Source organism: Armigeres subalbatus, chromosome 2 (assembly GCF_024139115.2).
Source record: "Armigeres subalbatus isolate Guangzhou_Male chromosome 2, GZ_Asu_2, whole genome shotgun sequence".
NCBI classification, from domain to species: Eukaryota; Metazoa; Arthropoda; class Insecta; order Diptera; family Culicidae; genus Armigeres; species Armigeres subalbatus.
The window spans coordinates 132126879-132148177 of record NC_085140.1 but is presented as its reverse complement, the minus strand read 5'-3'; the positions used below and the strand labels follow the sequence as shown (position 1 = coordinate 132148177).

Genomic DNA, 21299 nt, shown 5'->3' with positions numbered 1-21299 from the left:
ATGACGATTTTGACGTCCCGCAGTGGGCATCCATCGTATGTCTGCTCTGTGTGCTTCATGTGGACAGTGCACGTTGATGATGCTATAGTTGAAGAAACGGCCTTTTAACCTCAGCTTGCACATCCTTGCGTTGATTGGCTGCCACCCAATCACGCGTTGGCGCATCTTTCCCAGCACTATGAAGCCGGTTCCCAGCTCGTTGGTGGTGCCACAGCTTTGGTAGAAGGTAGCCGCTCGATGCCCGCTTTTCCACACTTTCTGTCCTGTCCAGCAGATTTCCTGCAGCGCTACGACATCGAAGTTGCGGGGATGTAATTCATCGTAGATTAGAAGCCTAGCGACTTGCAGTTCCATGTTCCAAGCTTCCAATCGTGATCCTTTATTCGTCGCCTAGGTCGTTGCCGATTGTATCGAGTCGTATTATCTTCTATATCGTTCGTAATAGTTATTTTTAAAGGCGGCTTATTGGGCCTGCGCAAACCTCCTGTCTCGTCGGAGGGCCGTCGTGTCAGGGCTGTTTAGCGTCCCACCTAACACCAGGACTTGGGCTTGTGCGCATTGAGCGGCACACGGTCGCTTTGGCGGAGCCTACTTGCGGATACATGCAGCTTTTTATAGAGGTTTAACAGGGCCCACTGTCAAACCCCACCACATCCTAGGCAGGCGCCACAACTCGCAGATAGCCTGGGGAGGGATCGTCAAGCCCTTGGACATAGTCCCTGCTGCCCCCTCGAGCGATATATTGACCAGTATATTCGAGAGTGCTTCAATCCATCCAAGGTTACAAATGATGTCCATATTTCATCCGCAACCATTACACTCTATTTCGATCCGTCCAACGTTACACGTATCAGCCGTATCAGTTTCGTCGGAAAACCATGTTCTAGCATAAATTGCCATAATTCATTCACTGAATCGTATGCCGTTGAAAGGCAAATAAAATGTCCATAACGCGAATAAATTCGATATCTCGGTTCGGTATGGGCGGATTACGCTGACATTTTGACACAAATCGTAGAACTTTCTGGAGAATAGGTGGAGAATAGGCAAAGGTGGTTAAATTCACTGCACGAATCTGCAAGACCTTGTTTTCCCCTAATGCCCCATATTTGTTATGCTTTGCGGAAGACCTTGACTTTTTGGGTAATAGTTAGAAAATAGTAGCACGTAGGGTAAAATGAGCAATATTTTAGCTTCTTTAGTTGTGCGGTGGACGAAAATAACTCTACTCGATTCCCTGTAAAATTTTAGATCAGACTAGTAAAGTGAGGTTATTTGAGGAATATGCGAACGTTGTTTCCCATTGTGCGCCGCCTTAAAATCTATAAACAGATGATGTGTCTGCAAGTTGTACTCCCGGAATTTATCAGGGATTTGTCTCAGGATAAACATTTGATCCGTCGTTGAACCACCCTCACGAAAACCTGCTTGGTATTCGCCGACGAATGACTCGTCAAGCGGTCTCAATCTGTTGAGCAGAATACGGGACATAATTTCGTACGCTGAAATAAAGAGGGTTATTAGCAAATTCCCAAAAAAATACGTTTGTGTGCGGGTATACCTGAGTGGAAAACCTCACACGACTGCAACGTTGTTTTAAAGACAATGCAATGCACTGAATTTGTGTGGTACAACCTGCTTGATCTAGATACGGTACCAGAGGTTATTCGCACGCTGCATACGCTTTATGCACTTCCAGAAGTAAAAGTTAGAAAGCTAGACAACACTGCCCATGACGTCGCAGTTCCGGGGTCAGGGCGGATGAAGATCTTTATCGGTTTCGCCATGGTTGTCAGAAATTCAGTCAGCCATCTCATCGCTGCTGATTAACGAACTCACCTCTGCATTCCTGCTCTCTTGCAAGAACTTAGCATTTAGCACATTTTCCACAACCTTATCTACTAAAATTGAGCAGTTTCATATCGTCTGTTGTTTAGTCTGTAGCAAAGACCCAGGAACAAGGATAAGCATTCATAGACCGGAGGTTGTTGAATTTGTACAGTCTGGCCAAAAAGATACTCGCAAATCATGCCACGTATATGATAAAGGTGGCCATTGAATTAGGTTTGCTTTAGATCCTCAAATCGGTGCGAGGTCAGCGGCTGTCAGTTACGACACCACTCATGTAGTACTACATGTGACAAAAAAGCGATAATTAATAACACAGCTTTCCAACACTGATAATATCAACCTTCCTTTCCCTTTCCTGGATGCAGGCTCATCAGCAACATTGCTGTTGAACAATGCTTGATGGAACAATTTGATCTATAGGGGGCAGTAACTCAACTCTACCTGAAATTAACTTCTGATATGTTTCGTTCTGAAGTAATATCAGGGAAATTGTGGAGCGAATAATTACAATTAGTCATTTTTTGCGAATGCAATGGACAATATTCGCGATTACTTCGAAGCAGGTGCAAAAAGCACGGTGGATTCTGAAGCAAACCACTCCTAGAGTAGGTAATCGTTTCGCAGCAGGGCTATTGTGGAAACATAATAGAGACAAGTCGAGCTTCTCAATGATCTTGCAACGATGAACGGTAATGAATCGAAGACAGAAACGGATATGCCAGATATCGTAGAAAACCTCGAAGTTTGTGACTGTGCTCATTTGTTCGAGAAGTAAACCGATCAAAAGACCAAATACAATGAGCCTTTTGGATCTGCTCAGACTCTTTGCGTCTTTTTTGGTGTATGGCAAAATAATCACGCAGGAAGTATGGCGAAGCGGTATCAAATTGGACGAGTACGTGGATCATATCAGATCGAGCAACTTTGCCAAAATGGATCATGTTATTGTACGTAATAGAAACAATACGGATATCTGGATGTTATTTCGCAAAATGTTGCACTAAACAATACAAAACGCTGCACTGCAAGCACACTTGTTCGTTGCTGCCAGCAAGGCGGCAGATGGTAAACCACAATGCTCGCACGTGATCGCAAAAGCCAAGGTTGCACCTTTAAAGTACGATTCTGTTCCGCGCTCGAAGTTCATGACCGCCACCACAGAAGCCAGTTAACGTTCCTGGGAGAGAATCAGGCGATCCCAATTCAGCAGCGTTTCTGCTGGTCCAATTCCAACACATTTTTGATCTGACTTCGTTGCGATTATCGCCGTTGACGAAGAAAAACGAATGGCGGAGGGTGCCAAATAGGTTGAACATCGCAGACGAGGTTACCAAAATGGGGCAAAGAGCCATACTTCGACGCCGGCTGTCGATGGATTCAAGCATCGGAGTTCTTGTGCAGGCCGGAGGAACTGTGAACGAAGGCCGACACTTCATAGTTTCTACCGGAGAGAAATTACATCCATGCCATTTGTTCCACGAAGTGATTACGCCTTACGACTTTTGATTAGGATCTTGAAACGTCTAATCATTCCTGATGCCATTGTCGAAGCTGAGACGAAGAAGATGCGTCTATGGATGATTTTTATGATTTCTCGGTTAAAGAACAACTCGTGGAGAGACTGCAGCAGAGAAAAACTCTTGCATTGCCGGTGGTAGCTACAATAACGTCAGGATCCTTGCAAGTAATCCGTAAAGTGTTCTCCTATTATGAATCTGAAGGGATTAAGAGCAAGGACTTGACAATTATTTTTGACACTCTTGGGATCATTCGTCCTACATTGGACAAACCAGAGAGGGCATTCTCATAAGCTGGAAATATTGCCACCAAAATTCAATGCGGATTGGGAGATGAATCACTCAGTATGTAATGTCTACTAATGGTTCTCTTTTCCCAGCTCAACAAGCAATGATTTTCACATTTGAAGTTTGTCAATAAATTTTGTTTTTCGCCCAAAAGTTCAAATCGAAAGTTTTCTTTACAACCGGTTCTTTTTTGACATGGTTGGGGTTTAGTTGATTACGACCTTTAGCGTTGATGAAACTATAAGTTAGCTCCATGAAAAAAATCTTAAAAAATCAGAAAATTCAGGTGGTATTTTAAAAGCTGTGAAAAATCAGATCAACCGGGAAATTAAAGAATACCAACCGTGTAAAATTTTTTTTGAGTGAATCTCGGTGCCTTAGTTCTGTAAGTATGGCGCATTTCAGATCACATCCCTTCAAGGGAGCGTCGGTATGATCTTTTGATTCGCTTATTACACACCAGGGTGGTGGTGGTTGCGACGACGTCGGGGTTTGCACTTGGCACAAGTCAGAGTCACATCGCATCGTTAGATGGTATGATGAATGGTGCGTATATGCAGCCGGAGCTAAATTGAAGCAGACAAGTGTGTACTTAGGTGTTGATGCAGACGACATAAAGTGCGCGTATCAAGAGAGGAGAAGGCTGCAAAAGAAAATTTTGTCTACTAGCTTGAATATGGGATGAAAAATGGCTTGCTTCCAGTTTGTGATTTACTGAGATACTGATGGATGTTGAAAACTTAGGAAATGATTATATTTAGCGGCAGGGATCACCTGCATTCCAAATGCAGTGAACATTTACAATACCCAAACCATCCTTTTCAACGACTAGAATCAGAAAAGAAAATGCTTCAAGGATTGGAAAATCAGAACTAGTCAGACCTTTTCAGCCAATTAATATCCCATCACCAGGAAATGTCGGTGACTCTTTGAGTGCAATGCATTTCAACAATTGCGAAACAACTGACATGCCAGTCGACCATGAAATTAATTTCGTCCATGCTGTGATGGCGAACATTTTCGCCAAATTATTGCATGACAAATATACGCAAACGATCGTTTCGCTTGCAATGGGTGAATTACCACTGCGTACGTTTTACTTCGTACAATTTTGCACACAGCTACGCAGCGGAACAGTATGAATTGTTTTCGTTTCGTTCGACTAATCAGTCGATGTGACTTAACGATGACGTGAACATTAATTCAAATGTACAAAAAATCGCACTCTTTTAAATCGGCGGAAATGTGTTTCTAATTATAACTTAGCATCGGCAAACTGTCAATCAAACTTGTTCGCAATTCGAGGGTCAAAAAGAAAGATTTAATGAACGCTTCTTTATCTTTGTTTAGTTTCATAGATCTGTTCATCATCGTTATTTTTCCTAAGAATCATTTGTTTTTTTTTTTGCGCACGCATCGACAGGCTTGAGGACATGAAAGTAACACGTTTGTATTAGAAAGGCATTTATCATACACTTGAATAACAATTGAATTTCCATTTATATCTAACATACTTTGGTATCAATAATATTTTTAAATAAATTATGATTTTAAATCGTGAAAGTGCTTAACAGTAATTAAGATACATCATTCATTGTTATAATCGTGCCGGAAACAACAGGATGCAATAACTTCATCGATCAGAACGATAAGATTTGGTCGGAAATTCCAAAAAGAAAAATTAACACCTACTATCCTAACCTGTGAGGACATTCAGCCGCAAACTTCAAACATGCTCGTATTCGGTTGTATTATCCATCGTGAAGACGTTGATCAGTCACCTTGCAATAGAAAAGAAACCAAATAAATTGCATATCGAAATAGAAAAAGCCAGTATGGCGTTTACCTTTCGGTTTGTGTCTCATGATATGATGTGTCTTGGAGGGTGGGATGTGCCTATGCGGTCTAACTGTCCTTATTCGGATCCCGATCTATAGATGTTTAAAAGATTAGTATAAATCCATTACTTTGTATGTATCGTTATATTTTATTAATATAAATATTAGGCTTACCCGGATTATGTAAGTTGTTGAAGCAGTTCAATAAATGGTTTTATAAAAATTTGGAAGCGACACATTATTGTTTGCAAAGTAGAAGAAGTGTGCAAATAGGCTTGTTCGATTAGGCTTTGTAGTGTGAAGATTATTCGAAATATTTGCAGTTATAGCATAGAGTGTGTTTTAGATTTTTTTTTGAAATGTAAATGATTCATATCGTTCATAGAACATCTCATACTGTAATAATAAAGTTTTCTGCACTTGAGATATTTGACAAAACGTATTCCTTTTGAAATTCATTATAAAATTAAATTTAAAGTTAAATCTATTGTTCCAAATTAATCTAAACATTTCATCCAAAATTTCTGGGCAAAAGCCGACGAAATTTCCAAGAAATGGGAATGTGAATCTTGATATAGTATACTCTTATAATGAAAATGTTTATAGAATGATGTGGAAAAAACTGGATTTCTTCTATACGGTGAAATAATGAAAATCGGGTATTATTGGCTTCGGCCATAAGTTTGGGGTCATCTCCCTAAAAATAGTATTTCCTTTTTATCTTAGCCTTTATTTTGCGAATAGAATTGTCTGCGTAGCATATGTGAATCAATAAGTTCTCAGTTACTTACAGTTACTTTCAAATTACAGAAATGTAATTTGAAGTTCGTGCAATTATTTTATCAAATATTTTACGACATAGAGCGGTTCCACGTCAAATCAGGAAATTACAAAACTTCTGTATTATGACTAAAAGATGTTGAAAAAGTTGCTTTTGAGATATTTTCAAAAATCGACTTATGTTTTTGACAACGCCTTCCAGTGCCAGAATACGGTTCTGTATCGAATATCTCCGAAAAGAAGACGCCCTTCTTATAAATTATTTACCTTGTTTGAAAACTCGAGAGTTCGTACCTAATTTTCGTTTTGACGAAACCAAATTGGCCCAAGATGATGATGATGATGAGCGTGGTGGTGATTTGGTGATTTGTTGCACCTCGTCTTATTCTTCCCGTCGGATCGTTGTCGAAAATCATTTTTACCAGATGTTTGTTTAGCATTCTGGCTACGTGTCGAGCCCACCGCAGTTGCCCAATATTGTTATCCTTCACGAGCATCGAACTACCGGTAGCGTTTTATAAATAGTCAGTATGATAAGGTGGCAAACTCTATCACTCCTTGTGGACTCCAAAATCTGTGAGCTCAAGTACACGAATTCCTCAACCACCTCGGTTTCGATACCGCCGATACAAACTCGTGGTGGTTTCTAACTAATCCAAACAGCTTAGCCACGCTCTTCAATCTGATGTAGGCTTACACAATCTGGCTCATCGTCCTTTTTTTCGATGGGACACAACACTTTTCAAACCTTGGTAATTAACCAGTGCAACGTTCTGGTCAGTGTCTCACCCCCGTGTTTAAATAGCTCTCCTGGTAGTTGGTCAACCTCAAGGGCTTTGTTGTTTTTCAGCCGGCCTACCTGGATTTTGTGGAGACCCACGAAAAGGAAAACTTACGTTATGCGCGCGTGTTCTCAGGTTTTTCACCATACCTTCGCCTTCGTTGCCAGCCACATAGGCTGTTCTTCATAATGCTGTTGACAATTCTGGATCACCTCACACTCGTTCATAAGAAGGTTTCTCTTCATGTCCCTACACACGTCAGGATGTGAAACGTAGCGCTCATGTGAACGGTTCAACTTCTCATAGAACTTGCGTGCGTTATTAGCACGGTACAGTTGCTCCGTCTCAAATATTATCTTTATGGAATCCCTTTAGGTATTTGTTTTTGAAATACCTGCAGGAGTGCTATCGGAAATTGCTTAAAGAATTTCTTTGAACATTTCTTCATGAATTCCATCGGAAATTCCTCAAGGAGCTCTTATAGAAATTTCTCCGGAAATTCCTATACAGTTTCTTCAACGAGAATTTTTGAAAAAATTCGTATGAATTTCCCAAATAAAATCTTGAAATTTCAGAAATTACCAAAGAAATTCCTGGAGGGGTAAATCTATCAGGATTTCTCCAGGAATTCGGAAGGCAATTTTTCTTGGCATTTTCCAGGAATTAGGAGAGGAATTAATCCGGAAATGTGAAAGGCAACTCTCCTACGAACTTAGAGGAGAATTTCTTCGCGACTACGGAGGGAGTTTCTTCCGGGAGTTAGGAGAGAGATTCTTTCAAGAATTTTAATCAAAAGCCTCCAGGAATTCGGAGGGGAATTTATCGTGAAATTAGGATAATTATTCCGCAGAAAACTCGGGAAATTCTACTTGGAATTCTTGGAATACTTGGAATTCTACTTGGAATTTATCCGGGAATTCGGAGAGGAATTCCTCCAAAAATGTGGAAGGAAATTCCTCCTGGAATTCAGAGGAGTAGAAATCGGAAAGGATTTCCTCCTGGAATTCGGAGAGGAAATCCTCTTAGAGTTTCTGCGTGTGTTTGTAGGAAAGTGTTTTTAAACATCTAAGGAGGAATTCTTTTAGAATTTCGAGGGAAAGTTTAAAGGTGAAGAGTTTTAGAAGTTATTCCTTGAGGAAGAATTACTCTCAAAGGAATGTCTGGAACAATTTCTTATGGAGGTATTTAGAAAAGAATATTAGGAGGAATTCTTGAGGCAATTCCCTGATAAAGTTCTTCAGCAACATCTGGAGAAATTTCCAATGAAACTCCTAAAGGAATTTCCAAAGGATCTCGTGCAGGCATTTCCTAAGGAATTCCTTGAAGAATTTGCAAAGGAATTGCAGACGGATTATTTGAAGTAATTCCTGAAGCAACTCCTTGAAGATCCTCGGGAAAGAATCCTGGAGGAATTTTAGAGGCAATTCCTGTGGGTAGGGGTGGGCGCCGATCCAAAAATCGGCGGTGGCGGCGACGTTCGTGGCCTCACGCCGAATGCTATTTTGGTGAATTGGCGTGTCGAATTTCTTCATTACGTTTGTTTCTTATTTTTTTAATTTTCACGGTTCACTGTTCGGTATTTCAATGAAAAGTTATTCGGAATTTCAAAGGAATTTCTTTAGATTTCAACGTGAGATTCTTTGTATTGTCAATAAGAAATTCTTCGTAAATTCAATGGATATTTATTAAAAAAGAGAAGGGTCATTTTGCGAAAATCGTTACACGTTAAATCGAAATCCATCTAGCCGAATTGCATTTGGCCGAAATAAATGTTTGGACGAAACGGTTTTTCATCGAAAACGGTTCTTCCGAAAATTTCTTTTGGACAAAGCGACATACGGCCGAACTGGTAATTCAGCCCAAAAAGCTGTTTCCCATAACTGGTCATTTGGTCGAATAGGCATTAGGCCGAAAATGTTGTTTGGCCAAATGGTCGTTTGAAAGAAGAGCCGTTTTGCTGAAAATGTCATTTGGCTCTTATAATAGGTCGGCCAGTCGCGTTTCCGGTTTATAATTGGGCGGCTTATGCGCCACTCTTGGAAGAAGACCGCCTAACGAGTTGTCATTGCCCTGCTTGAGATCTTCATAGGGGAAGGGTCGCTTTCCTTTAAGTCCTTTAAGAGAAAGCTGATAGGCTAACCTCGTAATTCTCGTTTCCGAGCGGACACAACTGATTTCAAGAGATTTCTTGGATAATTTTCTTCGACTTCCAACCTGGAAACAAAGTCATTCAGGCGGGGATTATCCTCATTGGACCAACACAAAATATCCACCCGTTCCACCCCGTTGAAGACTGAGAGCTGTCAAAAATCAAATTGGGCTGACTACCCAGTAAATACAACAACAACAAAACCTAAGTTCGAACACGAAGCGACATAAATTATTTAAAGGACAGTAACTAAATACATTCAACTACGCGCATAGTCATTTGGACCATTGTATCGCTTTAACTTACGATTTGTATTTCGGTTCTGATCCATCCTATACATGAGATCCCCATTTTGGTTTTACATGGCTTTTATTGTATTTCCTTCATTCCTTGCATTTACCTAGGCGTAGCATTTCCCACTGTTTCCCTCTGTGCTATCTACGTGTGCGTGTATTTTTTCTTATTCTACTCTTCACCATCGTGTGATCTCTTTCTACTTCTGTTTTTGTTTTCTCTTCGACGGCGGTCTCTCAAACTAAGTTACTCTTTCGGTTGACTCCGACAACATGTCTCCTCCGAACTCACTCTCGTCTTCTCACATTCGGTGAGTTTCTCACTGGAGCCGTCCTCAATAGGCTATTGACGACTCGCAAAATAAATTGCTGTGTCCTAACTGCCACATGGCCATAAACGACACAAACAATTCTCGGGTACTTTTTCAAAACGGCGTATGTCGCAAATTGTAAACAAACCCGTTTTCAACAGCATATGGCATCAAATTCATCTAAAAATGTGTATATCTTCAAACCTACGTGAAAATGTGTTTTTAAAAATGTAAATCAATTTTTTTGCAAAACGGTGTAACATCATTGTTGAAAATATTGCACATACACCGCTTAGCAGAAAATGTACTTTAAAAAGTTTTTTCGAACAACTAAATAGTTTAAAACGTGCGTCTGCTTGTACTTTTTCATCACTGATTTCAAAATTAAGCATGTTGCTTGAATAATCTGATTTTCGTTAAGAAAAACATTTTACGTTGTTTTTCTGCAGCAAATGTTGTTACGTCGTTTTGTAAGTCTTGCATTTTTTGTCGCATGTGCGTGAATCGTTTCAACTTGACGCAACATTTCGACGTATCAACAATGCAGCGTACGGAGCAGCGTAACATTTCGACGAAAGTAGCATGACCTCGGTCATGCTGACGTATCAAAACGACGTATGTGATTTATTTGTGGCAGAACGTTGTAACATATATTTTTATCAAAATAACTGAAATGTTCACACGCAGTGCAGATTTCAGAGTCAGCGACGATGAACCTTTTCATAATGTATCGTTGAGGTGTATTCAATTGCAATAAAAATGATTAGTTTCTAAATAGGAATAAAAATGAAATCTGAAAACTTCCAAGCTCATTTTCTCAGCTTGATCAAAATGTTACATACGCCGATTTGAAAAAGTTCCCGAGAATTAGGCGTCCATATTACTCACGATTTTCGAACTAGTTAGTTTGGAGAGGACTGACGGATGGGGCCGGAGCTGCTTTGCGCACTACTCCGGGCCAGAAACTCACGTCGACGGACGGCGTATTGCGTCGATGTTGGATTGATCACTTACTCCATCATTCGGTCCGCTGGCTTACACATGAGCGTGGTAGAAGCGCCCGATAGTCCTCCTGGCGCGTAAAGAAGAGTTAATGCGCCGTCGGTAGTTGATCGAAGATGATGACCAAGATTTTTTTATGTACAGGTTATACGACTTCCTCAGTAGATGGGAATAACCAGCGCGGGGGGAAAACATGCATTTTCAGTACAAAACGGAAACAAACGAGCATAAATTCCATACAAAAATCCAAGATGGCTGAGTTGGGGATATTCACAAGTCGGATAACCTGTACATAAAAAAATCTTGATGATGACGACGACAACGGCGATTTGTTACTTGCGGTTGGAGGACGATAAAATTTTTTATGCTGATTTGTGGTAGTTCGGCTGCGCCTACCAAAGAAGGTGCGATTTTGACGATTCGCAAACCTTCTCCAGCCAAGTGTACCCCGGGAAGCTTCGTAGCCGATGCGTGGGGTCAAAAACGGTCTCGAATCTGGATCTAGTGTGTCGGCTTCGCCAATTCAATACTGCCACGAACCTTTTCAAACTCGAATCTACGCACACTAAATCTTACATGATTAACGACACTGAGCTTCAACAAACTTATGCTCGACTTACAAAACACACTACAGCACGGAACAAAATTGACCGCTTTTGCGGTCGGAACAAAGTCAACGATTCTGAGTTGGAAAAGTCCTCAGATACCGCGAAATTTTAGGCCTCGTCCCCAGAGCTCGGGAAATTCAACGAAGTTGAAATTTACGAACCCGACCATCAAAATATTTTGTCCAAAATCGTGCATCTCATTCCAACAGACGATGCAAATTGGCCAGTTAGCTTGCTCGCTAAGAATCGTGCGAAGCGTGGAATACCGGACAAGCCAAAAGTCAACGCAGCTTCAAAGACCGGCGTGTAGGTCATTGGCCGCAAGCTACGCGCTACTTTTGGTGTCATGATGCGCTATCGGTTGAATTTCGGATGCAAATCGCAGGAATCAATATGCGGAACGTCCGTGTATTTGATCTGCCGCCGGAAGTTTCACACAAAAGTTCATCCCAGGATCTCGGATTGTTTGTGAAAGTTGATCACCATGTCCGAGAAAAGTTCACCTTGGAATCGGGTCTAGAGTACCTACGCACAGGAGTCCGTGGTGTATACATGGAAGTTGGAAAAAGTATTCCGCCATCAATAGAAGTAGCGGGTTGGAAAGGAAGAATATTTTACGACGGACTCAAGGACACGTGCTTTCTTTGTCAAGCAGTAGGTCATCTTGTCCTCAGCAAGAGCGGAAAAAGCCCAAAAAACAAATACAGTGCACGCTGCCGTTGTTTCTAGGAATGAAAAAAAGCAGGAATCGTCAGAAACCTCGGATGAGGACTTTATCGAAGTTCCAGAAAAAATCCTAAATCAGAAAATCTGAGGCAGTCGGTGGTTCGTGAAAACACACATCCGGGGAACAAAATCGACGGAAGAAAGATGATGTTACTTTGGAGGAGGTGGAAATCGCCATAAATGAAGCTCTGGCTCATCCACCAGTGACGCAGCGATGAGCTCAATTGTCTGCGTCGGGCTCTGGTTCAAGTACCGGTTCAGTAACACACCCGAAGAAAAAATGCGGTCGTAGATCATATAATTGATTATATTTTATGTTACATTTATATTATTTTTTTGTTCTCGGCTCCGTAGAGTTTTATTGAAACAACTGAGTCCGATAAAAGACAATGCAAATTTCATAGTAATTAGCAAGTCAAGACATCAGTTTCAACTGGTGTCAGGCCATTTGGCCGAAGGTCATTAAGCCAAACGATTATTAGGTCAAATGAGCAAAAAAAAAAGAAAAAAGTGCCTTACCCCTTCTTCCTTCTCCCTTCTTGCATCTTCCTTCTTCTATTTTTCTTCTTTTTCCTTCTTCTTTCTTTTTTTATCTTCCTTCTTTCTTCTTTTTTGATATTTATTCCTTCTCTTTTCTTCCTTCTTTCTTCATTCTTCTTCCTTCTTCTTCATTCTTCCTACTTCTTTCTTCATTCTTCTTCCTTAATTCTTCTTCTTTATTTGTTCTTCCTTCTCCCTCTTCTTTCTACCTCTTCCTTCTTATTACTCCTTCTTCCTCTTCTTTCTTCCTTCTTTCTACTTTTTTTCCTCCCTTCTTCTTCTTTTTTTCCTCTTTTCTTTTTCCTTATCCCTTCTCTTTCTTCCTTCTCTATTTATCCTTCTTAGTTTCTTCTTGCTTCTTTCTTTTTTCTTCTTCCTTCTCAATTATTCCTTCTTTCTTTCGCCTTCTTTCTTCTTTGTTTTTCATCCTTTGATATTTTTCCCTTCTACCTTTTTTTCTTCTTTCTTCCTTCTTCTTCTTTTTCTACTTATTCCCTTTTCCTTCTTCCTCTATCTTTTTCCTTCTTCCTCTATCTTCTTCCTTCTTCTTTTTTCTATCTTCCTTCTTTATTCTTACCAGGGTTTGAATCGGAAGGAGAAAGAGAAAATCTCTCACTTATCATGTCTGTATAGTATACACTCTCGATAGAACATAAAATAACACAACATAAAATAAGTGAGAACAAAGCGTTTTATCAAACCCCATCGGTGGGGTCCGCCTATCCGAATCAGTTTTTTTTTCAACTTTTATACAAGTGCGATTGTTTTGTTTTCATGGCTTGTTATGATTCGAAGAGGTTTTTGCCTTTTTTTATATCGTTGTTCGTTATCTATTGAGAGCGATTTCTGCAAACCCTGATTCTTACTACTTCCTTCTTCCTTATTCATTCTTCTTTATTTCTTCTTTCTCTCTTCTTTCTTTTTTTCTTTTTTCTACTTCCTTCATCCTTCTTTCATCTTCCGTTCTACTTTTTCCTCACTTCGCACAACCCGTTTCTCACTCCCCACTTCTCATTCGGCCTAATGATCGTTCGGCATAATGACAATTCGGCCTAATGGCCTTTGGCCCAAAGACCTTTAGTCTAATGGTCCAGCATCATTTCAACTATACTGACGCCAAATTATCAAGTTATCGATTACGCCTAAATAGCTGGTGCCTATTTATTTTGTACAGAAACTCTGGCGCTGGCTCTATTTATATTTATAATCGCCTTCAATGAATCGCCTGCTTTGAGCGTGCTTACAGCGGCACACTAGGAGTTAACTTTCTGAAATCAGTATGGCGAAAGGCATCTATGGTTCGATTTCTCAAAATTAAGCACCTTAGTCGAGAAATATTTGGTAGGCGTAGTAGCGAACACCTTCCTACATGACTGGTACCAAATAGTTTTTCATGAAAAGTTCCTAATTTTGAGAAAACCCGCATTAGATGTCCTTCGCCATACAAATTTCTGGCGGATAACTCCTGCTGGCTATTTTACGCATATACTATAGCGCCTGGATGTGGTAGCGGCGAGTAGAAAATCAGCCACTGCCAATAATTCATTAAAAAAAATCCATTCAGACCGGATTCGTACCAGTGACGTCGTGAATGAGAGGCCTCAATTAAGAACTCTCAAAGACCGCTAAAAGTGCTGATGTTTTTTAATCACACAATTATTGAAATGTAAACGATTTTCTCGAAGTCCCAACGGTAAAACATCAAGTCCAGTAAACATTAAGACTAAGAAGAATTCTCCTTAGCAATCCGCGTGCCTTTTTATGTTAGTTCTTTAGCTGAAGAAGAGTTATTTTGGTTGAATAAGCACTCTATCAGCTTCCAATGTTTGTTGCGTAAAAGCATCTTTAAATCATAGATTACTATTTCATTCACTGACCATCAGAAAGTAGGCATATTACATGAAATTTTTGATTAAAAAAAATAGCAATGATTACAAAAATAGGAAAGATCTCAGCAAAGTTTTATTGACGCAGCTTCTTTAGTTTCATGAGCCAAGAACCTTTCGACAAGTTCAAGCGGCCACTAATCGATTTGCATTCCGCCGGACAGTTGTTTTTTTTACTCCGCGTTTATTGCGGACAAGCACTGCAATAAGCGTTAGCACCGTGCACTAATTAATCTCAAACACGGAAGAATTTCTCTTAAAAATATCGAAAAGTTTCCCATGAAAGAATTTGGATAGAAATTCCGAACAATTTCTTGTAGAAAATCGTGGAAATCGAAACAAACTCCCGGAGGAAAAACTTGCCGACGAAATACAAATGAAATCCTAAAAATATATGCCTGTCGAAATTCAAAACAATTTCTCGTGGAAATTTGAATCAATCTGGAAATTATAAAAATTCAGAAGAATACTCGTGACATCGAAAGATTTTTCGGTAGGCTCTCGAAAGAATTTTTCGGGAAAATACAAAAAATGTCTTGCAATTTTGAAAGAAAAGAATTGAATCGAATTTTCATAAAACGCCGAAACCCAAGCCGAAACTTCTGAGTAAAATAAAACACCGGCACTGTTTGAGATATCAGCATATTTGACATGTAGTCGCGCTTCAAGGCTTTCAATACTATATCCAACTAAAAAAACAACTCGACCAACCCTGGGATTACTCCGTAACCATGAGACCGAATTAGATCCGCTCTCTTAATTTGAATTTAAATAAAATCCAAATTTATAAATTCTAACTGGTTCTGATATGACACTGACATAAATAAATGCCGTTTTTGCCGAACATAAAATTTCTGGCATTTTTTAAATTTTAGTTTCCGTGAATGATTATATTCCAGGATGCCTAAACTCTTTTCAACTGCGCTTTATTTAAACTCCTAATCAATATTCGCGCCTTGATGACTGTTAATCCTTTTCAAATGGGTTTTGAAATTAAATGCAGGGGTCGATCTCTTTTCTACGAATCCCACGTTAGCCGCCAAAAAAATGCAAACTGCCAGCAAAGCCTTCTCTCAATGAACCGTGAGTGTCTAGCTTTTATCACCAATACGTGACATCCCTACGGGATTCGGTTCGTTCAATAGATAAGCTTACCCAACAGCAAGAAAAGAGCCAGAGAAAATGTGCGTTCAGCATTACGAAATTCGCAGCCAAAAAAAAAGGTGTTAAACAGTAAGTCACACAACCGTTGCAAAGAAAGCGAAATTCATCAAGAAGAAAAAAAGAGACAGTAAAGTGGTGACGTTTTTGTTGTTTTGTTCGCTTAATGGAATCGATCGCAACTCCCACACGATAGAAACTTTGCGCACAGGGGACGGACTCTGATTTCGTTGGACTAAACCCTTCGACGCATTGGGTATTCAATTAGGAATGCCATTAACTGGCTTGAATCAATTTATCAGTTTGGAATTTTATTGTATGTTATACTTAACAGCAAAACTGTTGTAAGTGTGTCCAAAATGTCGAAGGTTTCGTCAAATGAAAAAAAAAATGGTTCTCCACCCGAATGCTTTATGAGTAGGAGGTATCCTCGATGCGTAGATAAGCCGAAAACAGTGGTAAGTAGCTATAAATGGTTTCACAATCTAAATAAAACTCATAAGTAGACACGTGTGCTTTTAGAAGAGTATCAATGCGTTTATTTCAGTCGACGGCGTTTGGTTAATCTTAAAAGCGAAAGTGAGGTTAGCATCTCATTGATCCGAAATACTCGTAAAACGGTTGGCCGAAAGCATTGCGCCAGGTTATTCGTCTCCACCTGCATTAGTTGTGTACGGTTTTGGGGCAATAATGTAAGCATTAGATAAATAGTCTTTTCGGTGATTTCATCCAGGTTTGATATGATTTTTTTCGACGATGATTTGGAACGTTCTATGAATATCGATTGATGGTAGAAGCAACGCGAATCAGAAAAATTTCAATCGCAGTTTGCTTACAATGTCGATTAAGGGTTTCGAATTGTAAATTCATAAACTCTTAGACGTTATTTAATAAACTGTGTCTGAAATAAAATTGATAAACGGATGGAGTAGTATTCTTTTCGAAGATTTTTGACTAAACGTAGGTAGCGAAGATTACGATTTATTTTAATGATTCTGAATGGTGAAATTCTGATCTTCTTCTGTATCGAAATAACGATGTTTATCCTGACCTTATCCCTAGGTTTAAAAAAATAACAGTAAGTTTAGGCAATAGAAGTAAAGATAAAATTCTCTGTAGCTTTGGTGACGCTGAAACACTGGCTGCTGCAAAGCTACCTATAAATCAGTAAAGATTGGAAAAGCATCAGATGGTGTAGTTTGGTATCAGGCTCTCGCTTATAAACCTATAGCAGCGAACGAGAACGAAGCAGAAGCAGTTGAGAGAAGCATTAGTGGCTGAAAGCAAATGTGACTAGAAAGAAAGGTGTTCCATATTGAGTACAGTAAAGTTCCAGGAGTCAAAGGACATTTGAGACGGTCGAAATCCAGAAGTGCACGACTAAAACAATGAAACTCGGCGAGCACCGGTTAGTATAACGAGTGCAAAAAAAGCTAGTGAAATAATACGGCTTCGAAATGTTTTTATCAGATCCACAAAGTAATAAAAAAAAATTGGGCTATTTTGCACAGCTATGCTATAACCAAATCAGGAATAAATCCAAATCCATTGCGTTTAAAATATTGCGTAACGTAGTGAACACATTAAGGCAATATTCGACTACTCAATTAAGGTTCCTTAAGTAAACACTTCTAATAAGTTGTGTCTCACTGTATTTGTAATTAAATGAAGAATAAATTGATTCAATAGTCGTATATGCTTTTATAGTTACGATAGTGTATTTTTGGCAATAGCAACAAATTAAATGCAACAATCCGCACTCGATAGATAGAGAAACAGCGTGAAACTCCTCTCAAAGTCAGCAAATTCTTTCAAATGTACCTCATTTTGTTTTTGGCTTTGCAGCAACAGTTGCAAGTCTCGTGTGAAAACAAAAAAAACTCATGTAGGACGAATAAAGAAATCCGCAGCTATTGTAACATTCCACCAGTAATTGGCAGAATCATTTTTGGAGTCAATATAAGACCTTTCTACTGGAATATGTTTTTGACGAAATATGATTTTTTTCAAAATAGTTTATAAAAGTGATTTTCCAACAATTATAAATTATTCAGGACGGATGGGACATATATGCCCAGCGTTTTAGATTCACTGTGGAAAATCATAGAAATAAATAGGTTCCTACTTTCTTCAACAAAACTGTTCACCAGGCTGTTGGCTTTATGAGGGGTTCGACTATATCCTGAAGACCCAGATATCCGAAACCTTCTGAACGTTATGTGCCTGTGATTAATTATGTCCTTATCGTTGGTAATCACCCAATCTTTCAATAAGCATAATAGCATCATGCAAACCCAATTTTCTTGAATTCTAGAATTCTAGAAATCTAGAATTCAGCCCACGGTATTTACCAAATAAATCAAGGCTTTGGCCAATGTCCGCATCGTCAGTATTCATCCAATTCGGTTAAATAAGCATATACGCATCATGAGGAGCCTATTTTCTTGAATGCTAGTAGCTCACGGTACTTCAAAACGTTTTGTAGTTCAGCCCATGGTATCTACTAGATCAATCAAGGCTTTAGCAATGTCCTCGTCGTCGGTACAGGTACTCCCCCAATCCGGTTAAAAATCATATGCGCATGATGCAAATCCAATTTTCTTGATTACGAGATGCTCAAGTTACTCCAAAATGTTCTGGAGTTCAACCGACGGTATCTATCAGATCAATCAAGGCCTTTGCAATGTCCTCATCATTAGTATATATCCAATCTGGTTCAATAATCATATACGCATCATGCAAAGCCTATTTTCTAGAATACGATATGTTCATGGAACTCCCGGTTCGTTCTGGAGTTCAGCTGACGGTATCTAGCGGATTAATCAAGGCTTTTGCCGGTGTAATAAGCATATGGTCCTAATTTCCATGAACATGCGATCCAATGTCCAAGGTGCTTCAAAATAATCTTGAGTCAAGATTCACAATGACAATGAGGTTAACATGTACTCCAGGTTGAGAACCGCTGTCATGCACCATTCATAAATTGGTTCATTGGTTAGATCACATGATCTCCAAAAAGGGTCTATAATACAGCCTATTCTCTATGAGTTGCTGATGAAAGAATCATTGGCTTACATCGAGATGTGGAATAGAAGTTCCTTGGAAAATTGTTCGATAGAATCATCATTCATCATCAGATTTTTTTTTATTCATTTGCTTCCACTAGTCGATAGTAAGTCGAAGAACATTCAATCACAGAGGGCCTATAATGAATAAAATCGTATCGGCTCGATGAAGCTGCTGTGATGTTTAGCGCTAAACGGATACATCGTTCAGGGCTTGGTTGATCGGGTAGATCGCACGTTCTGAATCCCAGGCCGGTTTGAAGAGCCACAAAGGGCTGTAGTAGCTAGTAAAAGTGTTGAGTGAAACCTTATCTCCTCGATGGACCTGCTGGGATGTTTAGCGATGCACGCATACATCTTTCTGGACTTGGTTGATCAGGTAGCTAGCATCTTTTGAACTCCCGGGCATTTTGGAAAACCGAAAAGGTTTGTACCCGAGCAGCACAAGTCAGGCAAAATCGGTTACAGCAACTTGTTTGTGACTATATCTGGTCACATGCTAGTTGCAGTAACCTAAGTGGAACATGTGTGCTGCTAGGGTAGTATCTAATAAGTAATAACCTTAATGAGTGAAATTCTATCGGCTCAATGGACATGCTGGGATGTTTAGCGTTGCACGTATACACCATTTAGGGCTTGGTTGATCGGATAGATCGCATCTTTTGAACTTCCGGGCGTTTTGGAGAACCTGAAAGTTCTCCAGTAGCTAGTAAGCATAATGAGTGAAACTGTTACGGCTCAGTGGATCTGCTGGGATGTTTATTGATGCACGGATACATTGTTCAGGACTTGGTTGATCGGATAGATCGCATGTTTTGATCATATGTTTGGAGTCCCTAAAAAAGGTAACGTAAATTCTAAACTCGATAATTTCATGATCATAAATCACATAGATATTTTTGGAATATTCTCAGCATTGGAAATTTTGTTTCTACACAATTTGGACGGCGTAGGCCATGCGAAAAAATATTTCAACATCTTTTTAGTTCTTTTAGGATCGAGCAAAAAAACCCAAATCTGTACATTGAATCAATGTAAAAAAGTCGTCCCGAAAGGGTTAAATTTACAAAATATGATCAAATAGCTTTTGAATGCTTCATTAAGGTTAAAGAGATGAAGTATTAGCTTGTATATGGAGATAGAAAAGAATCTATAGGAAATCTCTTTATTATTAATTTTTAAGGAAACCTACGGAATAATAGCTGGGTGAATTTCTGGCAGCAAATCTGAAGAAATTCTCAAATGATTTTTTGAGAAATTTCTGTGGGAATTCGGGAGGATTTTCTGGGTAGTTTATGAAAGACTTCAGAGGGAGTTTCTGGTGAAATTACTTGGAAGTATTGTGGAGCGATTCCCGGAAGAATTTCTTTCTTATCTCGGAGGAAATTTATAACGATTTCTGAGGTGAGTTCTTGTGAAGTTTCTGGAGAATTCCTGGGAGTTCCTGAAAGATTTCCCGTGGGAGTTTTCCGCAATAATTCTGCATGAATTTCCAGAGGAATTTCTGGAGGAATTTCTGAGAAGCTCCTAAAGGGATCAGAGAAAGTTTCTAAGAAAAATCTGAGGAAGTTTCTGAAGAAAGTCTCGGAAGAATTTCTGGAGGAATTCCCACAAGAATTTCAAAAAGAAATTTTCGTTGGAAGTTCAGGAGGAATTCTTGTGAAAGTTTATGAAAAATTTGCAGGAATTCATGGAAAATACAGAAAAAAACGTAGGAATTTCTGTAGGACTTACCGGAAAAATCGGTAGCAATTCTTGGTGGTAAACCTGGAAAAATTCCTGGAAAATTTCTGGAGAAATTTCTGGGATATTTTCATAGGACTTCAGATAGAGTTTCTGAAGGAACCTTTGGGTAAACTTAAGAAGCGATTCCTGGGAGATTTCTGGATTAATTCTCAGGAAAATTTCAAAAAGAATTCTCTGGTAAATTTTTGGAAAAGTACCTGCAAGAACTCTTGGGAGTTTCTGAAGGAATTCAGGGGGTTGGAAATCCGGGAGCAATTTCTATTGGCGAGCCTGGAGAAATTCCCGGAATATTTTTTGAAGAAATACCTGGGTGACTTTTGTAGGAATTTCTACAGGACTTCTTGGGCCAGTTTTTGGAGAAACTCCGGGGGAAATTTCTAAAGGAATTCTCGGAAGAATTTCTGGATAAATTCCAGAGGAAATTTATGTAGGGAAGTTTCTGTTGGATTTCGTGGTAGAATGCCTAACTGAATTTCGACAGCATGTACGGTTGGAACTTGAGGAGAAATTACCGTAGGAAATTGTGGAGAAAATCTCGTAGGAATTTCTGGAGGAATTCTCCGCGAAATTTCTGGAGTAATTTTGACGTGAGAACCTCAACAAATTCCCGGTGGAATTTTGTGGTGGCTTTGAAAGAATTTTTGAGTAAATGTCTGGAAAACTGGGAGAATTTCTGGATAAATTCCTGTGGGAGATTCTGAAGCAATTTCCAGGTAAATTTCTGCAGGATGTTCCGGGAGAACTTGAGGAAAAATT

General features: G+C 39.5%; 1 protein-coding gene across 11 annotated transcripts in view; it reads right to left on the bottom strand.

Moving 5' to 3' along the window:
• LOC134210860 (troponin C, isoallergen Bla g 6.0101-like) overlaps positions 1 to 21299 on the bottom strand; it is a 109152-nt gene that overhangs the window by 30810 nt on the left and 57043 nt on the right. For 4 of the 11 annotated variants that reach the window (XM_062687225.1, XM_062687230.1, XM_062687232.1 and 1 more), the window contains one exon: positions 16698 to 16957. The exons of 3 other annotated variants lie outside the window; for them this stretch is intronic. Coding sequence is in view for 3 of the 8 variants with exons in the window: in XM_062687232.1 (XP_062543216.1) it covers positions 16950 to 16957 (8 nt within the window). In the remaining 5 variants the exon portion in view is untranslated. Of the gene's footprint in view, positions 1 to 5265; positions 5438 to 5502; positions 5588 to 16245; positions 16391 to 16697; positions 17026 to 21299 lie in introns of those variants that run through there. 4 more of the 11 variants (XM_062687227.1, XM_062687233.1, XM_062687223.1 and 1 more) reach the window with 3 other exon arrangements.